The sequence below is a fragment of the Rhinoraja longicauda genome, chromosome 16 (assembly GCF_053455715.1).
Source record: "Rhinoraja longicauda isolate Sanriku21f chromosome 16, sRhiLon1.1, whole genome shotgun sequence".
In the NCBI taxonomy this organism is placed as follows: domain Eukaryota; kingdom Metazoa; phylum Chordata; class Chondrichthyes; order Rajiformes; family Arhynchobatidae; genus Rhinoraja; species Rhinoraja longicauda.
The window spans coordinates 48223355-48244733 of NC_135968.1; the positions used below are offsets into that span (position 1 = coordinate 48223355).

General features: G+C 42.6%; 1 protein-coding gene across 3 annotated transcripts in view; it reads left to right on the forward strand.

The window, feature by feature from the left end:
• The first annotated feature begins 6 nt into the window (after positions 1-6).
• Positions 7-21379, forward strand: part of LOC144601520 (poly [ADP-ribose] polymerase tankyrase-2-like) — a 68423-nt gene continuing 47050 nt past the window's right edge. Inside the window, exons 1-2 of one of the 3 annotated variants that reach the window (XM_078413745.1) lie at positions 7-495; positions 11466-11690. In XM_078413745.1, the coding sequence (XP_078269871.1) occupies positions 252-495; positions 11466-11690 (469 nt within the window). In that variant the 5' untranslated portion in view covers positions 7-251. The remainder of the gene's footprint in view (positions 496-11465; positions 11691-21379) is intronic. The other 2 variants (XM_078413746.1, XM_078413747.1) reach the window with 2 other exon arrangements.

The window sequence follows — 21379 nt, forward strand, 5'->3', positions numbered from 1 at the left end:
AGCGGAGTGGAGCGGAGCCGACGCTATCCGAGTGGAGCAGAACCGACTCCACCCGACTCAAAATGTGTCGGGTGGAAGGGCAGATGCTGGTTTAAACCGAAGTAATTCGACTGTCACTGGACGTGAATTGGTACATGTGACAATAAACTGTCCGGCTTGGCTGGGGAAGCTGGAATAGTGGGCTCCATCCCCGCCCCGCCCGGCCTGGCCTGGCCTGGCCTGGTCCGGTCCGGCCCGGCCATCGCCTGTACATGGCGGCTCGCCGGTGTCCCGGGGCGCCGGGCCCGAGTGCGGGAGAGCAGGTCCCGCCGCTGCCCGCCTCTGCTCAGCCTCAGCCTCAGCCCCAGCCCCAGCCCCAGCCCGACCCCGCCAGGGAGCTGTTCGAGGGCTGCCGCAGCGGCGACGTGGCCCGGGTGAAGAGGCTACTGAAGGCGGACAACGTGAACGCCAGAGACACGGCCGGCCGCAGGTCCACCCCGCTGCACTTTGCTGCAGGTAAAGACAACAAACCGCGGCCACCGCACCGTGGTCCGCTCCCTCCTCAACTCAGCCCCTTTCCCCTTCTCTTCCCCTTTCCCTTTCCTTTCCCTTCCCTTTCCCCTTTCCCCTTTCCCCTTCCCCCTCCCCGTGATTTCCTGCACGGAATTAACACCCTATATCAGTACTACTTAAACTATTTCAGTGTCATTCACCCTTGAGTCTTTATTACAACATTTAATTCACTCTCGACTAAATTTTCTTGTGTTTTAACTCGAGAACCCCTCCAGTTTCATTCACCCCAACATAATTTCATTCGCCCTTTGGTGAACCATTCACCAGTTTAAGAAGCACTGCCCGTTTGCACCGTTTCTGTACCTTCTCATGAACACTGCCAAGCCGATTTTAATGAACCGGATTGGCATTCGCTGTTGCTTGAGTGGAGATATGAGTGGAGATGTATGTTTGTCAAACTGAATGACAGTTGTAAAGACATTCCATGTTTTCAGAGAAGGAGAATAAGCAGAGATATAATTTCAGAGAAAGAGAAGGATAAGTACCAGTCACTCAGTACGGATTCGTGGGTTTCCATCAGGAGGCACAAATGTTATGATTGCAATATTGCAAAACGTAATATTACAAGAAAGGGCAGGGTCTTTGGAAGGATTGCTTGCACCTGCTGTACCACTATCCTCCCAACAGAATAAATATCGTGATGTGTTTGGGTTTAGTAGCACAGTTCAAAGGATCGGTTTAAAGGCTTTGTTTGAAAGGGGTTGTCATTTAGTGGGGCTGACTGTTCATCGAGATAATATGGTGAGCTCACTGCACCAATTTGCAGTCTTTGCAATATTGCCTGTGTGATATTTCGGGTAAGCTGGAATTAAAAGAAAGTATTGGATTGCCATCATTTTGTGACTGGTGGGCTGAAAAGTCGGCAGATTCACGAGGAACTGTGAGGACTTACCTTGGTGATTTTGAGTGGAAATCCTACGTGAAAATGTCCAATGTGAAATGTCAAAATTTTCACAAAGCTCAGAACTGCTGACAAGTCCAATGACCATTGGTGTTAATGTAAAGTTGTACATTAAACCAGGGAAATGTCTAGTTCACATACGCCAGGTACAGAAATATACCTGACACAAATATCAATCTCATTTGAGTGGAGATGTATGTTTGTCAAGCTGAATGACAGTTTATGTTTTTTTGGTCTGAGTTAATTGTAATCGTTTCCGTTGTTACTATTGAGTGTTTATTTTTTTTAAATTGTTGCTTTATGTGTAGTGTGAGACATTCATTGAAAGCTGCCCTCTTTGGCAGTCTCATAAAAAGTTGGGGTGGAGCTTCATCGCCTGAGGCTTTTGGGTATAAATATCTCTGACATTCAGAAATATTTTAAAGGCAATTACATTTGAAGTAAATTTTAACAACAAAGAAACCGACCGGTTCATCACCCATTTGCATTCACTATTATAGGATAGCTTTGCCAGAAATACTGAACCTTAGTATGGCCACGAATACCTGGACCACCAGTCTAAGAAACAAGCTACCTTGTGTCGGAAGGAACTACAGATGCTGGTTTAAATTGAAGATAAGACACAAAAAGCTGGAGTAACTCAGCGGGTCAGGCAGCATCTCTGGAGAAAAGAAATAGGTGAAGTTTTGGGTTGAGACCCTTCGTCAGTCTGAAGAAGGGTCTCGACCCGAACCGTCACCTATTTCGTTTCTCCAGAGATGCCGTCTGACCCGCTGAGTTACTTCAGCTTTTTGTGTCTATCAACGAGCTACTTTACTGAGTTCCATTTAATAACAATTCAAACCGCACAGTCCAAAGTGATTATGTAGTGTGATGAGGACATAGGTTTAAGGTGAAGGGGAAAAGATTTAATAGGAATTGGAGGGGTAACTTTTTCACACAAAGGGTGGTGGGTTTATGGAACAACTGCCAGAGAAGGTAGTTGAGGCAGGGACTATCCCAACATTTAAGAAACAGTTATACAAGTACATGTAAAGGACAGGTTTGGAGGGACATGGACCAAACGCAGGCATGTGGGACTAGTGTAACTGGGACATGTGGGTCTGTGTGGGCAAGTTGGGCCGAAGGGCCTGTTTCCACACTGTATCACTCTATTACTATGATGGCACACAGACATTGATTTTCCTATTTTATTTGGTTCGGATTCTTTAATTTCAACATCAAACTGTTACTCTTAGGATTTCTTACAGCATATTCCCAATCTCACCCAGCTCAGGTTTTGGTAGACACAAGATTAATTATAGAAACCAGGAACTGCAGATACAGTTTACAAAAATTACTGAAGGGTCCTGATCCGAAACGTCACCTAGCCATGTTCTCCAGGGATGCTGCCTGTCGCGCTGAGTTACTCCAACATTTTGTGACTCAATATTAATTCCTTTAAGGGCTGTGATTTCTTTATAAATGTCATATGGTATTTATGTCATTATGTATCAAGCCTGTACTGAAAATAAACAGGGAAATGTTGATAAAATCACAGAAGAGCAGAGTATGTCTCAAGAAGTTCAGTATGAAACAAAAATAATATTTCTAGCTTCTGCCTTAATTCAAACTTGTTAATTAGTACTAGTTCTTCAAAATCTTCCTCTTCAAGATATTCAGGTTGTTAGGTTAATTGGTTACTGTAAATTACGCCCAGTGTCCATGGCTGGTGGAAGAATATTGAGGTGATAATGGGCATGTGTATTGAATGTTACAGAGGAATGGGATTACACCAAGTATAGGCATATACTCGTGTATTTCCTCACAACACAGAAGCTGACCATAAGACAAAAGATCATAAGACATAGGAACAGCATTAGTCCATTTGGCCCATTGAGTCTGCTCTGTTATTCGATCATGGCTGATCTATGTTTTATTCTCAACCCCATTCTCCTGCTTTCTCCCCGTAGCCTTTGACACCCTTACTAACCAAGAACCTATCAATATCCACTTTAAAAATACCCTATGACTTGGCCTCCACCATCGTCAGTGGCAATGAATACCATAGATTCACCACCCACTGGATAAAGAAACTCCTCCTCATTTTCATTCTAAAGGTACTTCCTTTTATTCTGTGGCTATGTCCTTTGATCCTAGACTCTACCACTACTGGAAACATCCACTCTATCTAGACCTTTCATTAATTTGTAGTTGCAGTGAGGTCCTCTCATGTCTTTTTAAACTCTGGGGAACACAGGTCTAGAGCCATCAAACGCTCCACATACGTTAACCTGATCATTTCCGGGATCATTCTCGTAAACCTCCTCTGGACCCCCTCCGCATCCTTCTTCAGCTATGGGGCCCAAAACTGCTCTCAATATTCCAAATGTGGTCTAAACAGCACCTTATAAAGTCAGCATTAAGTTCTTACTTTTATATTCCAGTCCTTTCGAGATAAATGCTTTTGTCTTCCTTACTACCAACTCAACCTGAAAATTAATCTTTTGGGAGACCTGCACCAACACTCCCAAGTCTCATTGCACCTCAGAATTCTGAATTATCTTCCCATTTAGAAAATCATCTTCGCCATTATTCCTTCTACCAAAGTGCATGACTGCACACTTTGCTGTGCTGTATTCCATTTGCCACTTCTTTCCCCACACTCCAAACCTGTCCTTGTCCTTGTACAGACTAAGCAGAAGTCAGACTTGATATATCCCGCAGCTCCACTCTTGCTCCCCCTTCCTCCCCCCCCCCCTTTTGTCGCAACAGGAACAGAGTCCCCCATGTCCTCACCTTTCACACCAACAAGACTAAGGAGTTATTGGTGGACTTTAAGAGGAGAGGAACACCCCTGTCCCCATCAAGGGTGTGGATGTGCAGTTTATCACGGACTACGTGCCTTGGAGTTTACCTGGACAGTAAACTGGACTGGTCCAGGAATGTTGAGGTACTGTATAAGACGTGACGGAGCCGCCTGTACTTTCTGAGGAGGCTCTGCTCTTTTAATGTCTGCAGTAAGATGCTGCAGATGCTCTATCAATCGATGGTAGCCAGTGCAATCTCCTTCGCTGCCGTGTGCTGGGCCAACAGGACGAAGGCCACGGATGCCAACAGAATCAACAATCTCATCAGGAAGGCTGGCTCTGTCCTGGGAGTGGAGTTGGATTCACTAGATGTGAACTTGGAGGGGAGCATGCTCCTCAAACTGTGGAGCATCCTGGACAATACAGCTCACCCCCTCCATGACACACTGGTCAACCTGAGGAGTACCTTCGGCAACAGACTGGTTCCACCAAGATGCAGCCCAGAACGCCACAGGAGATAGTTTTTTCCCTGTGGCTATCAAACTGTACAACTCCTCCACCTACTGTCGTGGGGTAGAGTGACTCCCATTCCCCTGTCCCCAATCTTTGCACATCCCCAATCCTGGACTTTCCACTCGTCACATTAATTTCATGTTTCATGTATCTTTTTATGTTTTATGACTGTTTGCAGACCAATTTCCCTTCTGGGATAAATAAAGTTCTATCATATCGTAGCAACCATTGTATACAGCATTATCCTCCAACATTTTCACCACTTCCAACGGGATCCCACCACCTGCTACATCTTCCCATCTCCACCCCTTTCCCCAGAGACCGTTCCCTCCGCAACTCCCTGGTCAAACCACCCCCTCCCCAGGTACTTTCCCCTGCAACCGCAGGAGATGCAACACCTGTCCTTATACCTCCTCCCTCGACTCCATCCTAGGACTCCGACTGTCTTTTCAGGTGATGCAGAGGTTCACTTGCACCTCCTTGAATCTCATCTACAGTATCCACTGTTCCAGGTGTGGACTCCTATATATCGACGAGACCAAGTGCAGGCTCGGCAATCGTTCCGCTGAACACCTCTGCTCAGTCCACCCAAACCTACCTGATCTCCCAGTTGCTAAACACTTTAACTTCCCATACTGACCTTTCAGTCCTGGGCCTCCTCCACTGTCAGAATGAGACTCGCACAAATTGGAGGAACCACATTCATATTTCGCTTTGGCAGCTTATACCTCAGCGGTATGACTTCTGTAACTTTGTAAACCTTGCTTTCCCCCTCTCTCCAACTCTTCCAGTCTGACTGTCCCCCTGATTACATTTCATCTCAGTATGCTTTTTGTCACCTTCTAGCTAACAATGGTCTATACATTTTCCTTGAACTTCATCCCCTTTGATGTCTCATTTTCACACCTTACACTTCTTTGACTCTGTGTCTTCCTCTCCCCTGACTCAGTCTGAAGAAGGGTCTCGACTTGGAACGTCATCCATTCCTTCTCTCCAGAGATGCTGCCTGTCCCGCTGTTACTCTAGCATTTTGTGTCTATCTTCCTGATACAGACTCCCTGCTTCCTCATCACTACCTGCCCCTCCACTTTCCTCCCTATTATCCGCGCACCTGGCAGCAAAGCCATCAATTCCATCTGCTCATCGAGTCTACATGAATGAGCTGATGGAAAAGATCTTTCAGCTCATTAATGTGAAATTAGCTCTTGCATTCCGAGCAGCCCCTTTTCCCCACAGCTGCATTTAAGAATAATTTACTGTATCCAGAAAATAACTGGCAGGCAGCATTCATGTTTACGATCAAACCTGAAGTTGTCAGACAGCAACACTAACCGTGATCCCACTAGGTTGAGTGCCTTGTATGTCAAAAGGAAATATGAGGAATGAAGAAAATAAGAATAACGATTGATCGTCTTTTTGGCAGATCAGAGAACCAGCCTGGAAGTAGTTAGTTTATGCTTGAAAAGCCAGTTCTGCATTTTAAAAAAATGGTATAAGATCTCTAAGTCCTTAAGTTTTTTTTAAAAAGGCTAATAAATAACCATTTTGTGACAAACACAGCAAGTCGAGCCAGTGGAAAACGGGGTATGGACGTAAGGGAGATTATGAAGCAACATTTTAATCTCTGGTCCTTAAGGTTCTGTTTATCATCAAGTGAATGTACTATTTGCTTACCGAAAAGTATCAGGCGCACATTGAAATTGGTGTTTAAAAGTATTTGTTTACAAAGAATATGTTATAATCATTACATTCTGCACTGAAAAGGTTTAGCACTCTACAAAATGCACCATTATTTTAATACAAACATTTTAGTGAAGGAGAGCATAATAGACCTAACAGAATTATTTGATTCTTTTAAAAAAAATGTAACCTTATGCTCGAATGAATAGTCAACCACTTTAATCAGTAAACAGATAAATTTGCTTAACATCCAGGACGTCATTAAAATTACCAGGCAGTCACAACCTCTGTTAGAAGATAGACACAAAAAGCTGGAGTAACTCAGTGGAACAGGCTGCATATCTGGAGGGAAGGAATGGGGGGGGGGGGGGGGGGTGATGTTTTGGGTCGAGATCCTTCTTCTGTAGAAGATTAGCTATGGATGGCTGAGTTAAACCAGAGCAGTATTGATAAGGGTAAGTTGATTAAAGTGTGCCTGGCTTATGTTTTAAGCCTATTCAGAGGATAATAATATCACTAGAGAATATGACAGAGACAGAAAGACGGACAAGGCAGTAGACTGTAATGAGCTGAGCCTAAGATTGTCCAAGAAGCAGTTGGGATAAGTTACAGAATTTATGCAAATTCTAAGGCCAATATAACATTTGCAGTTGAACCTTAGTCTCTCTTCGCTAGTGGAACTTTGAAATGATGGGGAAAAACTGATCACGGTGATCAGTTTGTTGTGGCATTTTAATGAAATGGCTCTTTCAGATTGGTGCTAGTTTAATCCATTAATAGCAAAATTATATGCAAGTTGCAAAAACTTTCATGGATTCAAAATGTGCTGGTTTATGAGAAATATTTTGATACAAGCATTAATTTGGACATTATCAGATTTGTCAGTTTTAAGCATTATATTTGAGAAAGTGTACCATTGTAAAGTAATTAATAGATTGATTTTGTTGTTTACAGATATTGGTCTCTAAAATCAGATTACAGAATCAGCCCCTTTACAATGTATCATTTAAATCATTTTTGTAGGACTCCTATATGTTTAAAGAATCATCAACCCAATTTGTTTCCATTATGTTTGAATAGAATATCTGAAGTATATTCATTCTGAAATGAAATGGCAAAACAATTGCTGTCATAAAAACAAGCAAATCGGTCAAATGAAAATCCATGGCTTTAAACCAAATTTTGATTGCAGAGATTACTTGAGTAAAATGCACGGATTTATGCTTCAAAGGGGCAAACTTCATCTTTCTTCAGCCCAACTTGATTTAAACCTTTGGAAATAAATGGAAAATTGGCGAGATCTAGATGTAGGGTAATCTAGACAGATTTAGATTTGTGGCTGGTTGCCAAATTGGGAAGTGGTTAGATATTAGATTAAGGATTATATGGGGGGAAAAAATGGATACCAAGGGCACACTGGGATTACTCCAAAACCCACGATGTCTACATCAACCTCGGCCTGATCACCCTGACTGTGGAATGGGAAACATTAGCCAAGTGTCCCGCCCAATCTTCGCTGCTTGCCTGGAAATTGTACATTTAGCAAGTTGTGTGGATGTTTCCAAAATTACTTTGGCTGTGAACGTTTTAGGGGCTTTGAAGGAATAAGGGACTTGGGAACAAGTGAATGGAAAATAAGTAAAAATAGGTTTTGTATGAAACCTACAATGACCTGCAGATGCAGAGCTGGGATAAAGAGGAACACCAAAACAGATGTGTGGCAGGTCACATTCACATGATATTGCATGTTGAGGCCAGTTATTTCTAGTGAAAGAAGACTTCTAAACATGCTGCCTCCATGCCTGCAGCCATAGGATAGTTATTATGCAGCACTTGTTAGGGGTGCAATCATTGGCTCTTTCCCAGTTTTTCATTGCATGCAGAGCAGAACAATCTCTGATCAACATCCTACTTCTGATGTTTTAAAGAACAGATCGTATCAATGATCGCCTTGAAATGCCTTGAGGACCATATGCATTGATGTGTGGGAATAGAATGAATGTCCAACTGCCATAATATCTTTGTGCGGGATATGACTCCAGCCCACGCACTTTAGATTTTATTAAACCTCTGTCACACTACTTTGATGTCCAACGTAGTTGCGTTGCATCTCAGAAAGTCGGTGATTCTGTCCATGGCGCTTAAGAGCTGCAGATCCAGTGGTCCTGATGAAATGCAAGCTTCTGTGTTTCCATTCACATGGAAAGCCATTTTTGGACCACTGAAATGATACTGGCTCATGTTAATTTCCATTGTAATCTGTTCACTGAGATCATTAGTCGACTGGCTAATTGTTGACCAGTCTTTTCTCAGATTGGGTTTATCCTGTGTTTTGTGCACAACATGGACATAAGCAGCATTCCACGTTGGGTAGATGGCTGTGCTGTAGCCCCACAATACAATTTGGCTGATGTATGAAGTATTGTATGAGAGTAAAAACAATTCTGCTAATGGCTTATTAATTGTGCCGTTGCACCCAATGCAAGTCTATATAATGAAGCATGCTGTCAGTGCATGCTTATCTGAAAGTAATGCCTTCAGTTTAAACACAATTCCAAAAGTATGTAGGCCGAGTTAGCTAAGAGTGGTTTAGGAAAGAAGATTAAAAGGTGTCGTAGTACATCTGCAATGACAAACATTTTAAGAAACTATTTCATGATTCTCAACAAATGTATTCAATTGAAAAACTTTTTTTTAAACTGAGAAGGATGATGCATTCTTAATTAACCAAGAAAGATAAATGATGGTTTCAAATTGAAAGTGCATGGTGCTGCAAGGATTAGAAAAAAATTAGAATCCAATTAATGTGCCAGAAAATAGAGAAATATATTGGAGTTGAACTAGCAAGAAATAGATAAACAAATAGTAAGAGTTTCCCAAAGTAATAGAGAGGAAAGTAACTAACCAAAGTAAATATTAGTTCCTAGAGGATGCAACTGGCTAATCAATGAGAATTGTGTAAATGGCAGAGACTTTGAACACATTTTGTTTTTTACTTTAAATTGCTAAAAGCACTTAAGTAAAAGTAATTAAAATCGTTGAAAACATTAGCGAGGCAGTGGTGCTGGTTTCCCTCGGGCTCAGTGACAGACGCCCCACACATCTCTGTCCTCCACACAGCCGGCCAGCTCCTCTTTTGTCTCTACATCTGCGTCTTCCATCAACGTCTTCAGCATGGTCTTGTTTGGTGGTCCCGGGTTCCGTCTTCCATGGGTGGGTTCCCACAGCACAACCTTGTTTGCTGATATTTCTTGATGGCGGTGGCAATGACCAGCGAGCCTCATCCTTCTCCACCTGATCTTCTCGGTCAGAGGTGGAATCTCCCCGTAGAGCTGGGCGTTGGTGGTGTGGTCCCTTCAGCTGACATTTTGAACTTTTCTGAGCATTTGGGTGTAGATGCCATCGAGAGACCTGGACAGTGCTCGAGTGAGAGTCCATTCCTCACACGTACACCAAATAGTCATTATCTAGGAAATCTGGGGAAATTAATTTGGTTAAAAGCTTCCGGGTTCCCTGGACTGGATAGTCTTTACCCAAATCAGTTTATTCAAGTTCTACAAAGAGAGAGGTTGAAAGAGTGGGCAGAAACTTCTCGTGGAATATGGCTTTTCAAGAACTTTCACTAGGTGGTTGTCTCCTGAAGTAAAGGTGTTATCCAGTGGGGAAAGATCGGGAGGCTAGGGGTTTATATTCATAGGAGTTTAAATACAGAGGTTAAACAAAATATCTGTTGCTCTTGGCTTCTGGCGATGTTCCTGCTTATGGCAAAATCCCAGAATTTGAAACATTATTATTCAAATATGCTCATTTAAAATGGAGATGGAGGAATTGAAAACTTTGAATCTTTGGCATTCTCCACTATAGAGAGATACGGAAACAAAGTCATTGACTATATTTAAGAATGCTGGATTTTTAGGATTACTGAGAACATGCAGGAAACTGGAGCTGAGGGCTAAATCGGGTGACCTTAAACTAGGAGCAGGCTGCAGGGATTCTGTTGCTGATCCCTCCCCTTTTCTTTCCTGCATTCTATGCCACATGTTACATTCCTTCATGCATTCTTATGCTACACAACACCGAATGTGTTCCATAGCAGCGTACATATGCAGGAGGACGATTGATAAGGATGAGACCAATAATGTTTGTGCTGATTCACCCATTCCTTCTCTCCAGAGATACTGCCCAACCTGCTGAGTTACTCCAGCATTTTGTGTCTACCTTTGATTTAAACCAGCATCTGCAGTTTTTTTCCCCCTTCATTCATTACTACTTGGATACTGTATCTGACCAAAATATCATTCAAGGCTTGGTGACTGGCGGTGCTACCAAACCTCTCTTGTTTTCTTGTAGTCTCTACCCAACATCTATCAGCCTGCATGAATTTGATTAACTCCACATGATATTAAGAAACAGTTGTTACCCCTGATGTCAAACCAACATTTGACCTATCTATAAGAAAATAACTGCAGATGCTGGTACAAATCGATTTATTCACAAAATGCTGGAGTAACTCAGCAGGTCAGGCAGCATCTCGGGAGAGAAGGAATGGGTGACGTTTCGGGTCGAGACCCTTCTTCAGACCTATCTAGGTGAAAATGCCAAATTAGTTGGTGGTGTACCTCAGTCTAAGGGAGATAGATTTGGAGATGAATTATCTAAATTTGAGAATATCATTGCATTTGTTTCATGGAGCAGTGTCTTGAGCTGCTTAATCGCAAACCTTCCTTTCATCTGAAGGTGAGAAGTGGGGATGGATGGTGATAGTTCACTGATAACAGCACAATTTTTGTTGTGTCTTGCAACTTAAAATGAATCAATCCGTATTTGCATGCAGCCAGATGAAGACAATATTCTGGCTAATGTGAGAAGTAACATTTGTGCTTAATATGCTTTTAAGTAGAAATGTAGTTAAATGCATATTACAAAAGAAAATTAATCAAATGACTGAAGATGATACCATTAAATGATTATTCATGGGAATAACCTGTGTGTTTTCTGCAAAACTTATGGTTCTACATCCTTCCCTTTAGGCTTTGGACGGAAGGATGTAGTTGACTTTTTGCTTCAGAATGGTGCTAATGTCCACGCAAGAGACGATGGAGGCCTTATTCCTCTTCATAATGCCTGTTCATTTGGTCATGCAGAAGTTGTCAATATGCTGCTGAGTCATGGTGCTGATGCTAATGCTCGCGATAACTGGGACTACACGCCTCTCCATGAAGCTGCCATCAAAGGCAAAATTGACGTTTGCGTAGGTAGGCTTTTCTGTAATTCAGTTAAATGCTAATAGCTGCATTGTTTTTCCTCAAATCTCAACGTGTGTTCATTATCAACAATACAGAACAGTTGTAGTTATTTTGGACACTTTTTTTAACAATGCTATGATTTTGTAATTCACAATTACAGCATTTTTTAAAAACCTGTATTGTTGGAATCCAATATTAAATTCTATGTATTTGCTCAGCAGTCATCTCTAATTTCATAAATTAATTTTAATGTCATCTCTTTAGTATTCATCACCCATGGGTTTCGTTTAATATTGACGTAGTGTTTTTTGAATATGTATATATTTTAGCAATATGTAAAAGTGTGCTTAAAAAGATACTTTTTTAAATGATCTTAACTTGGAGATATCTATATAGTAATCTTCAATGAAAGATATCAGAATATTTTGAAGGCAGATATTGATTAGAAGCAAGTAAATTTAAGTTCAATGCTGGAATGCAAACATTTGAACGTCTGAGCTTGCAATGCATCTAACTTTTTCCAGGCTAACAAACTGAGGCGTAGCAGTTTTAAGAAAAAAAAGTGAAACTACTTCACATTTGGTGGAAGGGGGCTAGAAGTGGTAATTTTTCAGTGTGTAATGAGCTTATTGCACCAGATGTTTCAACTTAGAGTCAAAATTAAGCAGAGTAAATGTCGGTGGCCAATAACGACTTTGCCGTTATCAAACGTGTGGACCAAGATATACAGAATAGTTAAAGTGAATGGTCTCAATGTACTTGAGCTGCAGCAAAGGTATTACACAAAGGAGAGGGAAATAAATGGATGTTCGGGTAACATGAGTAATAGTTTGTGGGAACTTAACCGATTGAACAGATCACTTTGGTGGACGGCCTTCCTAAATTTCAGACTCCATCCTGTAATCCTGGACCAACAAAAATATTTACTCTTCACCCTATCAGTTTGGCTTGATATATTTCTGAAAACCTAGAGACACAGTCATACAGGCTATATATATTCTCTAAAATATGGGCCTCAACACCTCAAGTTGTCTAACCATGACCTTATTGTTGTAGCATCTATTCGATTGTACCCCAGTCAATAGACAATAGACAATAGACAATAGACAATAGGTGCAGGAGTAGGCCATTCAGCCCTTCGAGCCAGCACCGCCATTCAATGCGATCATGGCTGATCACTCTCAATCAGTACCCCGTTCCTGCCTTCTCCCCATACCCCCTCACTCCGCTATCCTTAAGAGCTCTATCCAGCTCTCTCTTGAAAGCATCCAACGAACTGGCCTCCACTGCCTTCTGAGGCAGAGAATTCCACACCTTCACCACCCTCTGACTGAAAAAGTTCTTCCTCATCTCCGTTCTAAATGGCCTACCCCTTATTCTCAAACTGTGGCCCCTTGTTCTGGACTCCCCCAACATTGGGAACATGTTATCTGCCTCTAATGTGTCCAATCCCCTAATTATCTTATATGTTTCAATAAGATCCCCCCTCATCCTTCTAAATTCCAGTGTATACAAGCCCAATCGCTCCAGCCTTTCAACATACGACAGTCCCGCCATTCCGGGAATTAACCTAGTGAACCTACGCTGCACGCCCTCCATAGCAAGAATATCCTTCCTCAAATTTGGAGACCAAAACTGCACACAGTACTCCAGGTGCGGTCTCACCAGGGCCCGGTACAACTGTAGAAGGACCTCTTTGCTCCTATACTCAACTCCTCTTGTTACGAAGGCCAACATTCCATTGGCTTTCTTCACTGCCTGCTGAACCTGCACGCTTCCTTTCATTGACTGATGCACTAGGACACCCAGATCTCGTTGAACTCCCCCTCCTCCTAACTTGACACCATTCAGATAATAATCTGCCTTTCTATTCTTACTTCCAAAGTGAATAACCTCACACTTACCTACATTAAACTGCATCTGCCATGTATCCGCCCACTCACACAACCTGTCCAAGTCACCCTGCAGCCTTATTGCATCTTCCTCACAATTCACACTACCCCCCAACTTAGTATCATCTGCAAATTTGCTAATGGTACTTTTAATCCCTTCGTCTAAGTCATTAATGTATATCGTAAATAGCTGGGGTCCCAGCACCGAACCTTGCGGTACCCCACTGGTCACTGCCTGCCATTCCGAAAGGGACCCATTTATCCCCACTCTTTGCTTTCTGTCTGTCAACCAATTTTCTATCCATGTCAGTACCCTACCCCCAATACCATGTGCCCTAATTTTGCCCACTAATCTCCTATGTGGGACCTTGTCGAAGGCTTTCTGAAAGTCGAGGTACACCACATCCACTGACTCTCCCTTGTCAATTTTCCTAGTTACATCCTCAAAAAATTCCAGTAGATTTGTCAAGCATGATTTCCCCTTCTTAAATCCATGCTGACTCGGAATGATCCCGTTACTGCTATCCAAATGCTCAGCAATTTCGTCTTTTATAATTGACTCCAGCATCTTCCCCACCACTGATGTCAGACTAACTGGTCTATAATTACCCGTTTTCTCTCTCCCTCCTTTCTTAAAAAGTGGGATAACATTTGCTATCCTCCAATCCACAGGAACTGATCCTGAATCTATAGAACATTGAAAAATGATCTCCAATGCTTCCACTATTTCTAGAGCCACCTCCTTAAGTACTCTGGGATGCAGACCATCAGGCCCTGGGGATTTATCAGCCTTCAGTCCCATCAGTCTACCCAAAACCATTTCCTGCCTAATGTGGATTTCCTTCAGTTCCTCCATCACCCTAGGTTCTCCGGCCCCTAGAACATTTGGGAGATTGTGTGTATCTTCCTCAGTGAAGACAGATCCAAAGTAACGGTTTAACTCGTCTGCCATTTCTTTGTTCCCCATAATAAATTCCCCTGCTTCTGTCTTCAAGGGACCCACATTTGCCTTGACTATTTTTTTCCTCTTCACGTACCTAAAAAAACTTTTGCTATCCTCCTTTATATTATTGGCTAGTTTACCCTCGTACCTCATCTTTTCTCCCCGTATTGCCTTTTTAGTTAACTTTTGTTGCTCTTTAAAAGAGTCCCAATCCTCTGTCTTCCCACTCTTCTTTGCTATGTTATACTTCCTCTCCTTAATTTTTATGCTGTCCCTGACTTCCCTCGTCAGCCACAGGTGTCTCTTACTCCCCTTAGAGTCTTTCCACCTCTTTGGAATAAATTGATCCTGCAACCTCTGCATTATTCCCAGGAATACCTGCCATTGCTGTTCTACCGTCTTCCCTGCTAGGGCCTCCTTCCAATCAATTTTGGCCAGCTCCTGCCTCATGCCTCTGTAATCCCCTTTGCTATACTGTAATACCGACACTTCCGATTTTCCCTTCTGCCTTTCCATTTGCAGAGTAAAACTTATCATGTTGTGATCACTGCCTCCAGTCTTTTAGATATTAAGACAAAATTGCATTGGCTCTTTTGATTATTTTCTGTAACTGTGGTTGACATCTTAATGATGTGGATATGTGGATCTTAGCCTTATTCTGCAAAGTCTGACCCAAGAACTGGATGCAATATACCCCATAGCACTGGTGTTCGTGCCTCCAATTTGCACTACAACTCGGTGCACCTAACCTGACGCATGAATTAGAGTCAGAGTGATACAGTGTGGAAATAGGCCCTTTAGCCAAACTCGCCCACACCGGCTAACAATGTCCCAGCTACACTAGTCCTACTTGCCTGCACTTGGTCCACATCCCTCCAAACCTGTTCTATCCATGTACCTGTTTAACTGTTTCTTAAACGATGGCAGCTTGTTCCATACACCCTCCACCCTTTGTGTGAAAAGGTTTCTCCTTGGATTCCTATTAAATCTTTTCCCCTTCACCTTGAACCTATGTCCTCTGATCCTCGATTCCCCTATTCTGGGCAAGAGACTCTGTGCATCTACCCGATCTATTCCTCTCATGATTTTGTAAGATCTCCCCTCATCCTCCTGCATTCCATGGAATAGAGACCAAGCCTACTCAACCTCTCCCTATAGCTCCCAGCAACATCCTCATAAATCTTTTCTGAACCCTTTCAAGCTTGACAATATCTTTCCTATAACATGGTGCCCAAAACTGAACACAATATTCTAAATGCAGTCTCACCAACGTCTTGTACAACTGCAACATGACCTCTCAACTTCTATACTCAATACTCTTTGGCTGATGAAGGCCAAAGTGCCAAAAGCCTTTTTGACCATCTTATCTACCTGTGACTCGACCTTCAAGGAACCATGCACCTGCACTCCTAGATCCCATTGCTCTACAACACTACCCAGAGCCCTACCATTTACTGTGTAGGTCCTGCCCTTGTTCGACATCCCAAAATGCAACACCTCACACTTCTCTATTAAATTCCATCAAACATTTCTCCGCCCACCTGGCCAATCGATCCAGATCCTGCTGCAATCATTCACAGCCATCTTCACCATCTGCAAAACCACTAACATTTGTATCATCAGCAAACTTGCTCATCTTGCCCTGCCTGCTCTCATCCAAATCATTGATGTAGATGACAAACAGTAACGGGCCCAGCACCGAACCCTGAGGCACACCACTAGTCACTGGCATGCAGTCTGAGAAGCAACCTTCCACCGTTACCCTCTGCTTCCTTCCATGGAGCCCATTTGCTATCCATTCAGCTATCTCTCCTTGGATCCCATGAGATCTAACCTTCCAGAGCAGCCTATCATGCAGAACCTTGTTAAATGCCTCACTGAAGTCCATGTACACAACATCTACAGCTCTGCCCACATCAACCTTTTTGGTCACTTCTTCAAAAAAATCAATCAGATTTGTGAGACACGACCTCCCACGTACAAAACCATGCTGACTGTCCCCAATCAGCCCTTGCCCATCCAAATGCCTGTACATCCTATCCCTCAGAATACTCTTCAGTAACTTACCAACTACAGATGTTAAGCTCACCGGACTATAGTTCCTAGCTTTTTCTCTGCAGCCCTTCTTGAAAAGAGGCACAACATTTGCCCCCCTCCAATCTTCCGGCACCTCTCCTGTATTTAAGGACGACTTGTAAATTTCAACCAGGGCTCCAGGCAATTTCCTCTCCAGTTTCCCACAATGTCCTCGGATATATCAAATCAGGCCCTGGAGATTTGTCTACCTTCAAACACGATAGCACCTTCAGTACTTCTTGCAGAGTAACCCTGACTGCTCTCAAGAGACTTCCAGTGACTGCTCCAATTTCTTCCGTCCCACTGCAGAGGAGAAATACTCATTGAGGACCTTGCCCATCTCCTGTGGCTCAACACATAGGTGACCGCTTTGATTCCTGAGAGGTCCTACTCTCTCTCTAGTTACACTTCTCCCTTATGTGTGTATAGGCGCGCGCACGCGCACACGCACACGCGTATACACACACACGTATACACCCCCCCCCTCCCCCACTTGCCTACCTACCTACTCCTACTGGTAGTGTTGCTGCAGTATGAACCTAGTGGCAGATTATTAACTGAATATCAATTCCACAGCTGCCAGGGTGAGATGTAAATTCAGTGGGATGATGGTGGAGGTTCCAGATTATCATTCTGGTAAACGAGCCGCTGAACCACCCGTTTAACTGTTGTGTAATCACTTTTAATACATAGAGCTTAAAAAGAGAAAATACACTTTGTAATATTGAGTGATTTTAAACACACAAGCAGTTTTGAGGAGTTGGCAGTGAGGCATTTGATCACCGTGCCAAAATACTGCTGGTTTATTTTGTTTTTGATACATGATGTAGGTGATATTTTCTCTGGTGCTTTTTGCAATTTTGTTGATTTCTTTAAATAAATATTCCTCAGAATTAAAATAGTTAAAACGATTATCTTTTGAAATGTTAATGTAATACGTAAATCAATAGTGAGAATATATCTAGGGCAGTCCATATGATCCATATGAAGGTACCTGCAGTAAGCGATATCGTGGACACTTTGGGTTCAGTATTATTGGGTTGTATCTTTTCCTGTGTTCCATATCAAATATAATGATTTAAAGGGCATAGTGATGAAGCAATACTGAAATTACCAAATCGGTAATCCAGAGACACAAACTCAAATCTCACAACAGAAACTGGATTTTGTATCCAACTAACAACCTGGGATTAATGGGAGGAGGTGGGAGTGGGGGAGCATTGCCCCAGAAACCCAACTACTTTGACTGTTATTGTTGACTTGTAATATCCTACTACATCAAAGTCTCTGGAGGAGATGGTGGTGGGGTTTGGCGTGTGTCCTGCTTGGAGAGGGGGATTTTTCATCTGTGTCCTCCATTTGATTTGGCCGCTGAGCCTGGTCAGGTAAATGGGAATACAGACTTGCCCAGCATCTGCATTCCCCTCTCCACCTGATAGGCTGAGTCCAGAGGAACGGCGTGGCTGCCACGTCTGGGGCTACTCGGTTGCAGGAGTTGCCGGAAGGCGGGCGCACGAGGGACCAGCCGACCGTCTCTAGGGACTCCAGCTCCAGTGCCTTTGGCTCTCCTGAGCCTTACCCACAAGGCAGTGGACGGGGTGCTATGTAACCCATAGTTGGGACCTGGGTGATGGACGTCAGGACGTGTCCACACGCCGGTGGGCCGGCACGTCACATCTCTGGGGCCAGAGTTCAAAGCAGCAAAAGGATAAAACTGTATGGATAACTGGGCATTAATTTAGGTGCCATATTCAGGCAGGGTAACTCCCACTGAATTTGGTTCATCTCTGGGACTGATCCTAAATGATGGTCTCACTCATTGAATTATTCTAGCAAAATGCCAGACTCCATTCTGTTCTTTCCACCTGACAATATCTAGTCTACCAGAGGTGGTGACACACAAGAAGTATACAGTAGCATACAGATAAAAGGGTTCTCAACGTGACTCTGCATCCCATGCCAAGGACATTTCCTCGTTACCACCTGAATCATGAAGAAGCACCACAAAATACTAACACATGGGCTGTCTCTGCATGGGGAATATCAATGTCCTTCACCAAGAATAGTTCGGTAGCACAGCGTCTCACATGGGTTCTGTTAGATTGATTTGTGGTAAGTAAAGAGTGAACCTAATGTAAGGGACATTTGCTGATAATTGCACAATACAACAATTAAAATAAAGTAGGTCATGCCTGCATGCACCAAGCACCTGCATATTTCAAACAAAAAATTAATTGTTCCATTCTCAGTATGTATGACAATTAAACACTCTTGACCAAGACCTAGTTAACATTCTGTCATGTATTGATAAACAACAAGTAACATTAGTGCCACAAATTTGCTGAATGACCTCTAAGTGAGAGTCCCAATTGTCTACCAATGTTGGCAGATGTTGGCATTAGTATCACAATGTTCTCGGTCAATAGTGTCAGCAGTTGGACCATAAATACTTTGATAACAAATGCAACTCTGAATTTCGGGGACTTTTTGTTAGTTACTGATGACTTAATACTCAAATGCTTTCTATCGTGGAGAAGGTGCATGTCAAGATTTGATACTGTATGTGCATTATCCTGGATGATAGCAGCTACGTCTATGCTGGCAAAACTGGGCATCATCCAGAGAAAAGCAGCCCAATAGCTTTTTTTCCAACATCTTACGTGCATGGTGCGTGCTATCTACAAGGAGCACTGCAGTTATTTGGACTACCTCCCTAACCCATTGCCTGCACCACCAGGTTTCCCTTCCAAGTAACACACCATCCTGACATTGAATTATATTGCTGATCCTTCATTGATGCTGAACTACTTTGACTTTTCACGCCATGCTTCAAAGCAGGGAGACTGTTGCAGTAATCACATCTACATAATTGTATGAGCAAATAAAGCAGATTTGATGAACAAGATTCCAATCAAGCTAGATGTAATGTACAGCCTTTCTTGTACATACAGGAGTGAAATCGGCAGAGTTGTGATGCAAATGAATCTCAACAGATGTACAACTGAAATTTTGATGCTTTGTCTTGTTACAATTGATGAAGTAATGCCTTCACTTGTCAGTAGATTCATCTAAAATTTCAAGGAATTAAACTTTTAACAGTAAAGTGCTTTGGAAATTGCAATCTGCAATAAAAAATAGTTTGTTTTCTAAAATAAAAAGTGCTGCCCATGAGTTCTCCAATTTTGATCTGCCTTTTTACCGTACACCATATTTTGGGATCTGTGATGTCCAGTCATGATGCAGTCAGCTCGAAGGCTGTACAGCCTAACAATGAAGAATTATCTCAAATCAGCAAACCAGGAAGTAAACCCCCACAAGTCATTAACTTTTTACTCTCTTACAGAAAGTGAAATAAAGATTGGGACATACACGTGGGATTAAGGTAAAGCTGAAATATAGGCAGACACTTTCAAAAATTAAACCTTGAATAGAAGTTTTAGCATAGAGGAGACGAATAACCGTCCACATTAACATAGAATAAAGAAAATAGGTGCAGGAGGAGGCAATTCGGCCCTTTGAGCCAGCACTGCCATTCATTGTGATCATGGCTGATCGTTCCCAATCAATAACCCGTGCCTGCCTTCTCTCCATATCCCTTGATTCCACTACCCCCTAGAGCTCTATCTAACTCTTAAATCTGTCCAGTGATTTGGCTTCCACTGCCCTCTGGCAGAGAATTCCACAAATTCACAACTCTCGGGATGTAAAAGTTCCTTCTCACCTCAGTTTTAAATGGCCTCCCCTTTATTCTAAGATTGTGGCCCCTGGTTCTGGACTTGCCCGACATTGGGAACATTTTTCCTGCATCTAGCTTGTCCAGTCCTTTTATAATTTTATATGGTTCTATAAGATCCCCTCTCATCCTTCTAAACTCCAGTGAATACAAGCCCAGTCTTTTCAATCTTTCCTCATATGACAGTCCCGCCATCCCAGGAATCAATCTCGTGAACCTACGCTGCACTGCCTCAATTACAAGGATGTCCTTCCTCAAATTAGGGGATCGAAACTGTACACAATGGCCAATTAAGGCCAATTAAGTTCAGTAGTAATTATGATGGATATCATTAAAATCTTGTTTCCATCTCATTCAGCAAGGTTTAGCATTTTCAGCAGTCTTTGCATTAGGAATAGGTTAAATATTCAGTATGTTCATTGATTTCTTATTGATTGCTTCTGTGTAAACAGCAGCAGAGGATCAACTTGTCACTGACAGCGGTCTTGAGATTTGCAATTCAACTATGCATATGCTGCTGCCAGATGTTGTCATTAGTTTTGCATAGTAAAGTTGAATACTGCTGTTTTTGCATTAAATACACCAGTAAATTCTGTGTGTAGGTAAATAATCATCAATTTTAGCTCGAGTTGCTTGAAGCCAAAACCAATCCAATTCATTACCACTTTAATTTCACAATTTTTATCAGTTATTCCATCTTGAAGCTTAAGTCAGATCCCAGTATTAGTCTGAAAAGGGGCCACATTCCCTAAAACGTCACTTTCCATTGTATCCGGAGATGCTACCTGGTCCGCTGAATTACTCCAGCACTTTGTCTCTTTTTCCCAGCATTATGCATAAGTAGCTCTAAACTCTTATGCGTCGGGTTATAGTTGAGAAGAAATTCATTCATTCTCTCTCTCTCTCTCTCTCTCTCTCTCTCTCTCTCTCTCTCTCTCTCTCTCTCTCCTCTCTCTCTCTCTCTTCTCTCTCTCTCTCTCTCCTCTCCTCTCTCTCCCTCTCCCTCTCCCTCTCTCTCTCTCACTCTCTCTCTCTCTCTTCTCTCTCTCTCTCT